The sequence below is a fragment of the Pristiophorus japonicus genome, chromosome 5 (assembly GCF_044704955.1).
Source record: "Pristiophorus japonicus isolate sPriJap1 chromosome 5, sPriJap1.hap1, whole genome shotgun sequence".
Lineage (NCBI taxonomy): Eukaryota > Metazoa > Chordata > Chondrichthyes > Pristiophoridae > Pristiophorus > Pristiophorus japonicus.
This window is the reverse complement of record NC_091981.1, coordinates 140,739,276-140,754,556: the sequence shown is the minus strand read 5'-3', so window position 1 is coordinate 140,754,556 and position 15,281 is coordinate 140,739,276. Positions and strand designations below refer to the sequence as shown.

Sequence of the window (15,281 nt, the reverse complement as noted above, 5' to 3'; positions counted from 1 at the left end):
CACCCTCAGCCTTTTAGCATCCTCCTCACAGCTCACACCACCACCCAGTTTAGTGTCGTCTGCAAACTTGGAGATATTATACTCAATTCCTTCATCTAAATCGTTAATGTATATTGTAAAGAGCTGGGGTCCCAGCACTGAGCCCTGTGGCACTCCACTAGTCACTGCCTGCCATTCTGAAAAGGACCCGTTTATCCCGACTCTGCTTCCTGTCTGCCAACCAGTTCTCTTTCCACGTTATCCCCAATACCATGCGCTTTGATTTTGCACACCAATCTCTTGTGTGGGACCTTGTCAAATGCCTTTTGAAAGTCCAAATACACCACATCCACTGGTTCTCCCTTGTCCACTCTACTAGTTACATCCTCAAAAAATTCCAGAAGTTTCGTCAAGCATGGTTTCCCTTTCATAAATCCACGATGACTTGGACCGATCCTATTAGTGCTTTCCAAATGCGCTGCTATTTCATCCTTAATGATTGATTCCAACATTTTGCCCACTACTGATGTCAGGCTAACCTGTCTATAATTGCCCGTTTTCTCTCTTCCCTCCTTTTTTTGAAAAGTGGTGTTACATTAGCTACCCTCCAGTCCATAGGATCTGATCCAGAGTCAATAGACTGTTGGAAAATGATCACCAATGCATCCACTATTTCTAGGGGCACTTCCTTAAATACTCTGGGATGCAGACTATCAGGCCCCTAACACATTTGTTAGGATGCTGAAATCCATTCAAAACTTAGAATCCTACTATTTTGGGCAGAATTTGATCATAAGTCATTGAGATTAAATAATGTTCCATTTAATAACTAATCTAAGTTAACTTTCTTCATATATGTAGCAAATATTTAAATTTGAATGGGGAGAAGGTTCACTGGCTTCACCAACATAAATGGATACAGCACTTAGGCGGTGAATAATAAGACATGGTAAATCTGCTGTGTTTAACACTGTCGCAGATGAGTTCAGGTAAAGGAGGTCCTTCAGCCCGTTTCCAGAATGCAAGCCCACAAGGAGTTAAGTGATGTTTGGCAAGCTAGATAAACACGACCATACAACACTCTCATTCATAATAGCTGGTAGATTATGGCTGTGTGTTTTTTTTAAAATAAATTCCTCTCTTTTGCATATGTTGCTGTGTCATCACGAAACTTTAGATATATTCTGATATCAAGAGTAGATAGTTCTCATTGTCAGAATCCTAACTTTTGAGGCCTACATGCTTTCTCTAGCCAAATTTAAACTACATAACTTTGGTATTGTGAGTAATCTGTGTAAAAAAAATTTCATTCAGCATGTGTTTGTCACACTCCGGTTGTTATACTTAGAGGAAAAAATAGTCTATTTTTAAGAAAAGACCAAAGAAAGCAGGCACTTTATGTTAGAGTCTCAAATTTACAAGCATTTTCCAAATTGCAATGCCTTTGCTAAACAATAATTAAACTCTGACCTTAAACTGTGTTTACTTAAAAAAAAAATGACACTGTGTTGGCATTGTGGCAATAGAATACGCATTACGGGGTATAATACACCTGTTCTTGTAAAGTAATGTGTCATCTAACCTTTCATGCACATGACCATGGAAGATCTACTCGTGTTTAGAACAAAATTTTGGTCTTTCTAAAGGGAAGGGGTCCAGTTTTGGTTTGGGTTCCTACCCCAATTCTTCTTGGGAGTTCAGTTCATGCTTCATAATGTCTATATGAAGTGAAATAAACTGTACCAATTGTGATGCTGTCTTTGCTTTAAAATTATATTTGGGCTTGAAGAATGTTTCCACATTGAACATACAAACACCCTTATGGTTAGTTGTGGTTAGAAATGTGTGTGTTTTAACAAACCATAAGATTTTGCTTTATGGTTCAATTCCTCATATTTATCACACATCAAATCTATACTTCATAAATCATTCCTTTCATATAAATGTTTTGTGAAGTTTTGATTTCTTTAAAACCTCACCACATTGCATATTCAGTGGGGAAGCTTTTATTTAAATATAATAAATCCCTTGTGGCATTGCTCATGATTTCTCTCCTTTTCTTTTCTATGTATGTTTGTGCGTCTTCCCTCTCCCCTTCTCATCTTTGCATTACTTTACTGCCTTTTCTCTCTTTAAAAGAAATTCCATCCCCTTGGATGAGATGACAGGGACGGGGTCTGTGAGTGTGCATATCGCATTTTCCAGTAGTGGGTGTAATGCAGTTTTCAGAATATGGCAACACCCTTCCCTTCGCCTCCATTTTCTGTTTTCTCTTTCTTGTCATTCCTTCACTCCCATTGAATCCACAGTTCCTTTCCCTTTGCACTAGTCCCTCATGAACTACTTCCTCACATTCTACAACATCTGCTCACACCCAACCTCTATTCTCTGCCATTTGCACATCCTATTCCTTACCCTCCCTCACTCTCCTGTCTGTTTCCCTTTCCTTCTGTCACACTCGCACTTACCCTCCTATTCTTTACCCACCAATCTAAACATGAAGTTTTCCCATTACTAAGTTGGGATACCAGTATTTAGTTTTATTATATAGCACTGTAATCTATTTATAAACTGTGTGGGTAAAAAAAATGTAGTTAAACAGCTTAGTACTAGGAAACAGACAAGGGAGCAGAATGTGGACATGGACCAGGCCACAAGTGGATCAGACTGGTTGGAGGATGGGTAAACGAGCATTGCCAGTGGGCCGACAGCCCAAAGATCAGGAGGCAGGGATGCAAAACAACCTGAAAGCAGGCCAGTATTGAAAAATAGGCAGACAAGCAGCTTAAGGCCTGGGAAAAAAACAGGGAGCCTAGAGCGTGAGGACAGAAGACTGGGAAGATTAGGTAGTCAGAATGGGAGAACAAGGTGAACAGGTTAAATCATAAATATTTTTATGCTTATAAGATTAAAGTTAAATTTGAATAAAGTTTACACAATGCTGTTGTTTTGCCCAAGGAATAAAATAAAACTTGCTGCAGTACCAGCTGCAGAAATGGACTTGGGAGACAGCGGTTTTAAGAGCAGGATCACCACCTGGGAGAACTGAAAAGTAAATATAATAATCAGGTGTGAGGAAAATAATGGCTCAGGAAGGAAATGTGAGAAACAGGAAATGCATGCTAAATGCAAGACTTAGAAACACAGAAAATAGGTGCAGGAGTAGGCCATTTGGCCCTTTGAACCTGCACCACCATTCAATAAGATCATGGCTGATCGTTCACCTCAGTACCCCTTTCCTGCTTTCTCTCCATACCCCTTGATCCCTATAGCCCATAAGGGCCATATCCAGCTCCCTCTTGAATATATCTAACAAACTGACATCAACAACACTCTGCGGAAGAGAATTCCACAGGTTAACAACTCTGAGTGAAGAAGTTTCTCCTCATCTCAGTCCTAAATGGCTTATCCCTTATCCTTAGACTATGTCCCCTGGTTCTGGACTTCCTCAACATCGGGAACATTCTTCCTGCATCTAACCTGTCCAGTCCCGTCAGAATTTTATATGTTTTCTATGAGACCCCCTCTCATCCTTCTAAACTCCAGTGAATACAGGCCCAGTCGATCCAGTCTCTCCTCATATGTCAGTCCTGCCATCCCGGGAATCGGTCTGGTGAACCTTCGCTGCACTCCCTCAATAGCAAGAACGTCCTTCCTCAGATTAGGAGACCAAAACTGAACACACTATTCCAGGTGAGGCCTCACCAAGGCCCTGTACAACTGCAGTAAGACCTCCCTGCTCCTAGGCTGGTGCTCTCCACTCTCCCATCCTGCGACAGTTGGAACTGGTGCTCTCCACTCTCTCTCCTGCGACAGTTGGAACTAGTGCTCTCCACTCTCTCTCCTGTGACCGTTGGAGCTGGTGCTCTCCACTCTCTCTCCTGCGACAGTAGAACTGGTGCTCTCCACTCATTCTCCTGCGACAGTTGGAACTGGTGCTCTCCACTCTCCCGTCCTGTGACAGTTGGAGCTGGTGCTCTCCACTCTCTCTCCTGCGACAGTAGAACTGGTGCTCTCCACTCTCTCTCCTGCGACAGTTGGAACTGGTGCTCTCCACTCTCCCGTCCTGTGACAGTTGGAACTGGTGCTCTCCACTCTCCCGTCCTGTGACAGTTGGAACTGGTGCTCTCCACTCTCCCGTCCTGTGACAGTTGGAACTGGTGCTCTCCACTCTCCCGTCCTGCGACAGTTGGAGCTGGTGCTCTCCACTCTCTCTCCTGCGACAGTAGAACTGGTGCTCTCCACTCTCTCTCCTGCGACAGTAGAACTGGTGCTCTCCACTCTCTCTCCTGCGACAGTTGGAACTAGTGCTCTCCACTCTCTCTCCTGTGACCGTTGGAGCTGGTGCTCTCCACTCTCTCTCCTGCGACAGTAGAACTGGTGCTCTCCACTCTCTCTCCTGCGACAGTTGGAACTGGTGCTCTCCACTCTCCCGTCCTGTGACAGTTGGAACTGGAGCTCTCCACTCTCCCGTTGGTGTAGGAGGGAGGGCTTTAGTTTCCTGAGCGATTGGGACCGCTTCTGGGGAAGATTGCACCTCAGCAGAGACGGGACCAATGTTCTCACGGGTGGTTTTGCAAGTGCGGTTGGGAGGGCTTTAAACTAGCTTGGCAGGGGGATGGGAACCCAGGAGAGGGCTCTGAGCTAGTTAGAGTGGATGAGAGCTCAGATGAACAGAACCCCAAGAAAGAATGCAAAAGGCAGGAGGCAACAGAGCAGAGTAGCACTGGGGTCAGTGTAAACCACAAGGTGATAGGAAGGGACAATATGTATGAATATAAAGGGGCTGCAGGAGGGGTCAAAACTAAAAATCATGGTTTAAAAACTAGTATTAAAATACTTCACCTAAACGCAAGCAGCATTCGAAACAAAGTAAATGAGTTGACGGCACAAATCATTACAAATGGGTATGATTTGGTGGCCATTACTGAAACGTGGTTGCAGGGTGGCCAAGACTGGGAATTAAACATACAGGGGTATCTGACAATTCGGAAAGATAGACAAAAAGGGAAAGGAGGTGGGGTAGCTCTGTTAATAAAGGATGATATCAGGGCAGTTGTGAGAGACGATATTGGCTCTAATGAACAAAATGTTGAATCATTGTGGGTGGAGATTAGAGATAGTAAGGGGAAAAAGTCACTGGTGGGCATAGTTTATAGGCCCCCAAATAATAACTTCACAGTGCGGCGGACAATAATCAAGGGAATAATGGAGGCATGTGAAAAAGGAACGGCAGTAATCATGGGGGATTTTAACCTACATATCGATTGGTCAAATCAAATCGCACGGGGAAGCCTTGAGGAGGAATTCACAGAATGCATACGGGATTGTTTCTTAGAACCTACAAGGGAGCAAGCTATCTTAGACCTGGTCCTGTGTAATGAGACAGGAATAATAAATGATCTCCTAGTAAAAGATCCTCTCGGAATGAGTGATCACAGTATGGTTGAATTTGTAATACAGATTGAGGGTGAGGAAGTAGTGTCTCAAACGAGCGGGTACTATGCTTAAACAAAGGGGACTACAGTGGGATGAGGGCAGAGTTGGCTAAAGTAGACTGGGAACACAGACTAAACGGTGGCACAATTGAGGAACAGTGGAGAACTTTTAAGGAGCTCTTTCATAGTGCTCAACAAAAATATATTCCAGTGAAAAAGAAAGGCGGTAAGAGAAGGGATAACCAGCCGTGGATAACCAAGGAAATAAAGGAGAGTATCAAATTTAAAAACCAATGCGTATAAGTTGGCCAAGGTTAGTGGGAAACTAGAAGATTGGGAAAATTTTAAATGACAGCAAAGAATGACTAAGAAAGCAATAAAGAAGGGAAAGATAGATTACGAAAGTAAACTTGCGCAAAACATAAAAACAGATAGTAAAAGCTTTTACCGATATATAAAATGGAAAAGAGTGACTAAAGTAAATGTTGGTCCCTTACAAGATGAGAAGGGGGATTTAATAATGGGAAATGTGGAAATGGCTGAGACCTTAAACAATTATTTTGCTTCCGTCTTCACAGTGGAAGACACAAAAAACATGCCAAAAATTGCTGGTCACAGGAATGTGGGAAGGGAGGACCTTGAGACAATCACTATCACTAGGGGGGTAGTGCTGGACAGGCTAATGGGACTGAAGGTAGACAAGTCCCCTGGTCCTGATGAAATGCATCCCAGGGTATTAAAAGAGATGGCGGAAGTTATAGCAGATGCATTCGTTATAATCTACCAAAATTCTCTGGACTCTGGGGAGGTGTCATCGGATTGGAAAGCAGCTAATGTAACGCCTCTGTTTAAAAAAATGGGGCAGACAAAAGGCAGGTAACTATAGGCCGGTTAGTTTAACATCTGTAGTGGGGAAAATGCTTGAAGCTATCATTAAGGAAGAAATAGGGGGACATCTAGATAGGAATAGTGCAATCAAGCAGAAGCAACATGGATTCATGAAGGGGAAATCATGTGTAACTAATTTACTGAAATTCTTTGAGGATATAACGAGCATGCTGGATAGAGGTGTACCGATGGATGTGGTGTATTTAGATTTCCAAAAGGCATTCGATAAGGTGCCACACAAAAGGTTACTGCAGAAGATAGAGGTACGCGGAGTCAGAGGAAATGTATTAGCATGGATAGAGAATTGGCTGGCTCACAGAAAGCAGAGAGTCGGGATAAATGGGTCCTTTTCGGGTTGGAAATCGGTGGTTAATGTTGTGCCACAGGGATCGGTGCTGGGACCACAACTGTTTACAATATACAAAGGTGACCTGGAAGAGGGGACAGAGTGTAGTGTAACAAAATTTGCAGATGACACAAAGATTAGTGGGAAAGCGGGTTGTGTAGAGGACAGAGAGAGGCTACAAAGAGATTTAGATAGGTTAAGCGAATGGGCTAAGGTTTGGCAGATGGAATACAAAGTCGGAAAATGTAATGTCATCCACCTTGGAAAAAAAACAGTAACAGGGAATATTATTTGAATGGGGAGAAATTACAACATGCTGCGGTGCAGAGGGACCTGGGGGTCCTTGTACATGAAACTCTTTTTGGAGTTTATCTGCAAAACAAAAAACATTAAACCGTGCCACCCGACCTGGGTGACACACCAGACATTTACAAGGCCCCTTTTTTTTTCCCCAAAAAGTTAGTTTGCAGGTGCAGCAGGTAATCAGGAAGGCGAATGGAATGTTGGCCTTCATTGCGAGAGGGATGGAGTACAAAAGCAGGGAGGTCCTGCTGCAACAGTACTGGGTATTGATGAGGCCGCACCTGGAGTACTGCGTGCGATTTTGGTCACCTTACTTCAGGAAGGATATACTAGCTTTGGAAGTGGTACAGAGACGATTCACTAGGCTGATTCCGGAGATGAGGGGGTTACCTTATGATGATAGATTGAGTAGACTGGGTCTTTACTCGTTGGAGTTCAGAAGGATGAGGGGTGATCTTATAGAAACATTTAAAATAATGAAGGGGATAGACAGGATAGAGGCAGAGAGGTTGTTTCCACTGGTCGGGGAGACTAGAACTAGGGGGCACAGCCTCAAAATACGGAGGAGCCAATTTAAAACCGAGTTGAGAAAGAATTTCTTCTCCCAGAGGGTTGTGAATCTGTGGAATTCTCTGCCAAGGAAGCAGTTGAGGCTAGCTCATTAAATATATTCAAATCACAGATAGATAGATTTTTAACCAATAAGGGAATTAAGGGGTATAGGGAGTGGGCGGGTAAGTGGAGCTGAGTTCATGGCCAGATCAGCCATGATCTTGTTGAATGGCGGAGCAGGCTCGAGGGGCTAGATGGCCTACTCCTGTTCCTAATTCTTATGTTCTTATTATGTTCTTATACCCAAATCCCCTAGCTATGAAGGCCAACATAACATTTGCCTTCTTCACCGCCTGCTGTACCTGCATGCCAACTTTCAATTACTGATGTACCATGACACCCAGGTCACGTTGCACCTCCCCTTTTCCTAATCTGCCTTTGTATTTTTGCCACCAAAGTGGATAACCTCACATTTATCCACATTTTCCTGCATCTGCCATGCGTTTGCCCACTCACCTAACCTGTCCAATTCACCCTGTAGCCTCTTAGCATCCTCCTCACAGCTCACACCATCACCCAGCTTAGTGTCATCTGCAAACTTGGAGATATTACACTCAATTCCTTCATCTCAATCATTAATGTATATTGTAAAAAGCTGGGGTCCCAGCACTGAGCCCTGCGGCACCCCACTAGTCACTGCCTGCCATTCTGAAAAGGACCCATTTATCCCGACTCTGCTTCCTGTCTGCCAACCAGTTCTCTATCCACGACAGTACATTACCCCCAATACCGTGTGCTTTAATTTTGCACATCAATCTCTTGTGTTACCTTGTCAAAAGCCTTTTGAAAGTCCAAATGCACTGGTTCTCCCTTGTCCACTCGACCAGTTACATCCTCACAAAATTCTCGAAGATTTGTCAAGCATGATTTATTTCCCTTTCAGAAATCCATGCTGACTTGGACCGATCCTGTCGCTGCTTTCCAAATGCGTTGCTATTTCATTTTTAGTAATTGATTCCAACCTTTTCCCCACGATTGATGTCAGGCTAACCGGTTTATAATTACCCGTTTTCTCACTCCCTCCTTTCTTAAAAAGTGGTGTTACATTAGTAACCCTCCAGTCCATCGGAACTGATCCAGAGTCGATAGACTGTTGGAAAATGATCAGCAATGCATCCACTATTTCTAGGGGCACTTCCTTAAGTACTCTGCGATGCAGACTATCAAGCCCCGGGGATCTATCGGCCTTCAATCCCATCAATTTTTCGAACACAATTTGCCGCCTAATAAGGATTTCCTTCAGTTCCTCCTTCTCACTAGACCCTCGGTCGCCTAGTATTTCCGGAAGGTTATTTGTCTCTTCCTTCGTGAAGGCAGAACCAAAGTATTTGTTCAATTGGTCTGCCATTTCTTTGTTCCCCATTGTAAATTCACCTGATTCTGACTACAAGGGACCTACGTTTGTCTTCACTAATCTTTTTCTCTTCACATATCTGTAGAAGGTTTTGCAGTCAGTTTTTATGGGGTCAAGTTTCGGGCCACGCTTAGAATGGCGCAGCCCAGTGAGCCATGCCTGATTTCTGCGCCCAAAACCGCACCTAAAACTTACCTCGGTATTCTCTCCGCTGCTGGAATGTTCCAGGCCCTTGGCACTGTGCAGCACAAGCTGTGGGGGGGCGGAGCCAGGTCCCGGCGCTGAAAACAGTGCCGGGACCTCTGCACATGCGCGCTCGGGTATGCGCGCATGTGCAGTAGCTCCAGGCGCCTGAGGCTTTTTGGGAGGGGCCCGAAGCACGCCGCCCCTACCCTAGCCCTGGCTGAATGGGCTCACTGGGGTGGCGAAGATCGGACTGGACCTCCCTCCTGTTGAGCTCCTGCCCCTCTCCCCCCGCCCCCCGCTCCCGCCACGTCTTCGGCAGTTCCGCCCACCCGGCATCTTGCTGGGGCCGGTCCTCACCCGAAGTCTTTGGCCCAGCTTCCTCTCAACGGCTGGCCCCGTTCAGCCCCCCTCTTCCCTCCCCCCACTCCCCCCCCTCCCCCCTCCCTCCCCCCACTCCCCCTCCTTCCCTCCCCCCACCCCCTCCTTCCCTTCCCCCACCCCCCGTGCCCCCCCTTCCGTGCACCCCCCTTCCCAGTGCTGCAGTCGGTTGGTAGAAACATAATTTTTTATTTATTTAAAACAAATTTTTTTTTTGATTTATTGATTTATTTGTCATTTATTATTGATGATGACTCTTTATTTGTAAAAGTGATGTGTTTCATGTTTCTAAATTTCCCTTTACCCGCCCCCCCCCCCCCCCCCATCTCTCTTCCTTACGCCTGATTTCTGAGTGTCGGCAAGGTTTTTCTGAGTGTACAAAAATCTATACTTACTCCATTCTAAGTTAGTTTGGAGTAAGTTTTCGCTGCCTAAACTTGCAAAACAGGCGTAAGTGTTCAGACACACGCCCTTTTGGAAAAAAAATCTGTTCTGTTCTAACTCACTAGAACTGGAGCAAACTAAATGCCGAGAATTGCAATGTCTAAGATACTCCATTCTAAACTAGTTGCTCCCAAAAAATAGGAGCAACTCGGGCCGAAACTTGACCCCAATGTTCCCAGCAAGCTTCCCCTCAAACGCCATTTTCCCCCTCCTAATTAAACCCTTTGTCCTCCTCTGCTGAATTATAAAATTCTCCCAGTCCTCAGGTTTGCTGCTTTTAATATATTATACATTAAGATATATAGATACAGCTTGAAACTTCATCCTTTCATTAAAAGCTGTAATATGGAAACAAAATGAGTATCTAACCGAATGGACCACTTAAGATAATTTAACGTTATTGTTTTTTTGGCATATAACTGTATAATTTTGGCCTATCTAATGAAGGTACTTCAGAACACTTTCAGTAACAAATTAAATGCCCCCATTAGTTTACTGTAGCATAATGACATAACTATTTGAAGTTCTACACCACACAAATGGAATGCTTTGTCTCACTATAGACAAGCGTGAGTGGGGATGTTATGCCTGAAAGAATAGCCGTCAATAGTGCAGTGAAGGGAACATGAGGGAGTAGACCAGGTTGGAAGAGTGGAGAGTATGCGTGGGGTCATAAGGCTGGACGAGATCACTGAGGTAGGGCGGTGCCTAGTAATTTCTTTGAGGTGAGGACAAAATAATTGGTATGCTGTTTTATTTAATGGAATAAATGCCCATAAAATTGCAGTTAATTACAGGGGCGTGATTTAGCTCACACTTACTCTGACAATGTATCCAAATTACTAGTGGCATATTGCAGAAGTGATGCTAATGCCAATTTGTTTTAAATTATTTGGCAGTTTCATGTTGGCAAACAGGTTCGATTTCTGGTTCAATCTGATCCATTTGCCACTGTAAATGGGGTATGAGAAAATGCTAACCGAAAATAACTATCGTCAAATTTACTGTGAAAACTTCATCCATTGCTCCTTTTTCCATTCCCTTGTACCTTTTTTTTATTAAGGTTTATATAATAGCTGGTGACTGAATAGAAATCAGATTTCTGCAGTTGATACTATTTCCACTCTCTTGGAGTACAGAAAAATATAATTACATTTATTTTGCACTTGAAATCCTGCATGTTATGAAGTGAGTGTCTCTTTTATATTTTATACTTGGGATTTGTAAGTTACATTGTTAACCTCACTTATACTTCTCAAAGGCACAGTTGGAAACTGCATGCGATGTTTCTAATTTCATGACTTGAAAGTAAAAAGCCTTCATATTAACGCAACAATTTTTTTCTTTGTACTTCAAGTGTAAAATCCCTGGCCTCTGAAGGAGCAAAGTCAAATCCATCCAAAAGGCATCGGGACCGATTGAATGCAGAGCTAGAGCGCCTAGCCAACCTCCTGCCCTTCCCACAGGATGTTGTAGCCAAATTGGACAAGCTCTCTGTTCTCCGCCTCAGTGTCAGTTATCTCCGAGCTAAAAGTTTCTTTAATGGTAAGACCAATGTTTCATATACTGTTGGCCAAAAGGAAAGTACTCTTGTGAATAACAGGATACAAAAAGGGGTGTGTAATTCCTGCGGAAAGTAAAATTTATATGTTATCATATAATCTTTGTTGGACTGAATGGGAAGCTTTCTTTTTGCTGTGAAAATAGATTTTCTTTTCTGAATACAGGTGCTTTAATCCAAGTATACACCCTCCTACAAAACTAAGGTTTTTTGGAGAATGCATTGGAACTTGTGCTGAATATGAATGTAACTGTTTTTCTAGGCTGCTTTAATCCTTGGTGTTTAAGCAAAATATCACTGAAAATGTTCTATAATAACACACAAATTGTGCTCACTAATGTGGATATGCTAATTGTCAAATCATATTGGTTAAGAGATGGGCTGTTTTGGGAACAGATGTTCTTTAAAGCTACATTTATCCAATATAAACACAACTGTTGCAGCATCCTCATTTTTGGAGCTAATCTATTGCAGAGGAGATTTGGTTCATTATGACTAAATCTAATTTAAGCTTGTCACTCTGGAGAATTCCAAAACTTATTTATTATTGGATCACAATTTGGTGTATTCCCAAAGTGCAATAGTGAGTATGAAGTTAATAATTACATAGCAAGCAGTAGCTAGTTATAACTTCAACATATTGATTTAAAAAAAATAAAAAAATTTAGAGACTGAATTTTAAATTAATATGAATGATACTGTTAAACTTTATAAAAGTCTATTTTTATAGTGTAGATGTTAGTTGGGGTGGGGGGAAGCACACAAAGACTAGGCATTCTGGCAACGCCTGTGGGAAAGCATTAGACTGCCATTCCAAGGATTTGCGTTCTAAATTCCAACTTCTAATGTGCTTTTTTTTCTAAATCTGGTAACCAAATTGGGCCAGTTTTGCTAATTCATGGGCAGCCACTAAATGGGATTAATGTACCTTGTGGTAGATTAGTAATTAGCAAGAGGTTCAGGGGAGAAAAAAAGGAGAGGAGAACTTGTAAGACTTCACTTGCAAAATGTCATTGACTGTGGATGTGGAAAGGTCCTGGTAAAGGAGGGCAGTATGGGAGGAGGCAAAAGAGGATTAAATTATGTGTGCACACAGGCTATAGTTTTAAACACAAGCATGGATTTTGTGCTTTCATGCAGTTAGCTGCAGATGTTTCCTGAGAATGTGAATGTGTTACTATGCAATAGAAAAATCTCATTCTCAACATGGGGGAGTTGAAAATAGGCAAAGTTACATATTTTAGCTTTATATCAAATTTGAATTACTTTTCCAGCTTATGTCATGCTTTTTAAAATCTGTTAATGATCTGTATCTCTTCAGGCCTCTTGATGTCAATATTGCTTTAATCATTTCACTGTTTTGGGGCAATTATTTCAACTGAGTCTTTGGAACATTATTGAAGTAATTTAAGAAAGTCATATGCTGCAGTAGTTCATTAATTTTCAAAATATAACATTTTCACATTACAGGAGTTAAAGTTGTTTAAAGTCAATGCTGCGTGTTAACTTAATGATTGAAGTAATCTCAACATATTGGGCAACTTCTCTCGAGTTGAAATGTCCACCAAAGTTTTTAGCTGCTGTTGGTTTAAATGTTTGTAGGCTTTGAACGTATGCTTTGGTCCGGTGCATTATCTTCTGTTGTTGCATTCTATAAGACTTTATCAAAATAGATAATGAACTATTTAGTTATCATCATTCATGTGTCTTGTTTGATTTAGAATAGTTAGTACAGATGCAGCGTCGACAACACCTTCCTCGGCGGGGCCTCGCCTGACGGCCCCTTCCTCAGCGGCAGACGGCCTAAACAGCTCTTCGTCAGAAATCTCCCCTCCCCCCTTTCTGACGTTTGGAATTCTGGAAATACCGAACCTGGGCTAGGGTGTTTCTCGATTCGTGACATCACAAAGCAAATCAAAAGCCCGGAATACGGAACGGCCTCAGTCCCAATGGTTTCGGATTTTAGGCGCTGCACCTGTATGTTGGTTGTGATACAGCCACCCCCTTGTAAAGACTGATTTGTCATTCTGTATCGACATTGAAGTGTGAGCTGAAAATTTAAATGGCTGATGCAGGACGTCTGCGATTTCCTTGCATATGGTTGGCAATCTAAGTTAGCTGACTACATTAGCCCACTTTTTGAAAGATATATCATAATATGAACAATATATCCCTTATTGCTGGTTTCTGAAGCAGCAAAATTATTGACAAGTGGCTAGCTCCTTTTCCACCCCTCCTACTTTTGAAATAGTTTAGTGAATGCTCCTTTTTGTTTATCCTATTAGAATTCCAATTGACATTATTTGGAAAGAAAAAATAAACTTTGATTATATGATTACCAATTTCACATACATGTTTGCTTTATACGCTGTTTTTGTGCATTTGTGGGAGCATCAACATAATTGAGCATGCTATCTGTTTTGGAATTTCTGAGGAAAATGTTGTACATAAAGAGCAATGAGTAATCTGCTAACTACTGTTTCAGGGTTTAAGAATACTTTTTTTTTCTCTCAATTACTTTGATTTATAGTAACTGTTCACCATTTTTTTTTAACTAAATTGTCAGTTTCTAAATTAATTTAGACAGTTGCTTTTTAGGTTAGTGTTTAAAACTTGCAGTGCGTGGAAGCACTAAGTGAATTGCATGTTGAAGCTTTATTATGGAGATGATATAAAAACTCTTCAGGTTCATGTTCTGCATTGTATATACCTCAATCAGTGAAGATATTCAAGTGTTGAGCTCCAGTTAACTCTTTTTTTTAAATTAATTTGTTTTCTGGTAAGAATTTTAAATTGATAAACATTACAAAATGATGGAACATGTTGTAGTTGAGTTTCTAAGATAGATGACAAGCACATTGTGACAAAAAACATTTCCCCCAATTTTACTTTTATGTTCAAAATAAGAAAATTGTTGAGGACTGTTCAAAAGTTTGGCTATGTTGTACCACTGTTGTAAGATAACCGGCAATGTGCCACTAAATTATTAAACCAAACCTGCCTCACTTGTCCTTAGTTGGTGATGTAATGACCATCAACTGACTCTTGAATGATGTAAGTTTGGTAGACTGTGTGTGACTTTAGGTATTAGATCGCTGAAGAGTGTGTTGAACTAAGGTGTAAGCAGGTGTTCGATAATTGTTTGGTTAATTAGAGACAGAGGAGCCGGAACATTTTAAATTTAACATTGGCAAGACTAAAGACATCCTGTTCGGTTTCCTCTGTACCCTAGCCTCCCAAATTCCCTGCTGGCTGCTTACTCAAGCTTAATGTGACAGTATGAAATCCAGGTTTATTGTTTGATTGTGAGCTCAAAGTTCATGGCCTATCCATCACCAAGATCACCTGTACTGTTGCTGAAACCCTCAACCATACCTTCACTTACCTACAGGCTAGAATTGTGCTCTTTTTCCCTGCCCTTCTGAACTTTACCCTAAATAAGTTCCAAGTTTTCCAAAACTCTGTTACCTACATTCTATCCTACATCAGGTTCTGCTTGTTAGCCCTGTCCTTGTTGGCCTTGTCCTCATCAGGCTAAGTTGACTACCCACCCTATTGTACATCAGTCAGGAGGCGGCGCAGCGAGAGGTGCGAGGCCTACTAAAGGCCCTGCAGCGTCGGGAGCAGCAGTCGGGAGGCGGAGAGGTGAGAGGGCTACTAAAGGCCCAGCAGCGTCGAGAGGTGAGAGGCCTACTAAAGGCCCAGCAGCGTCAGTAGGCGGAGCACGAGCAGCGAGAGGTGAGAGGGCTACGAAAGACCCAGCAGCGTCGGGAGCAGCAGTCGGGAGGCCGA

The 15,281-nt window shown here is 42.4% G+C and overlaps 1 protein-coding gene across 1 annotated transcript in view; it reads left to right on the top strand.

Annotated features, from left to right (window-relative positions):
- Positions 1–15,281, top strand: part of LOC139264468 (aryl hydrocarbon receptor-like) — a 302,097-nt gene that overhangs the window by 16,125 nt on the left and 270,691 nt on the right. Inside the window, exon 2 of the mRNA XM_070881001.1 lies at positions 11,286–11,473. Coding sequence (XP_070737102.1) covers positions 11,286–11,473 — 188 coding nt within the window. The remainder of the gene's footprint in view (positions 1–11,285; positions 11,474–15,281) is intronic.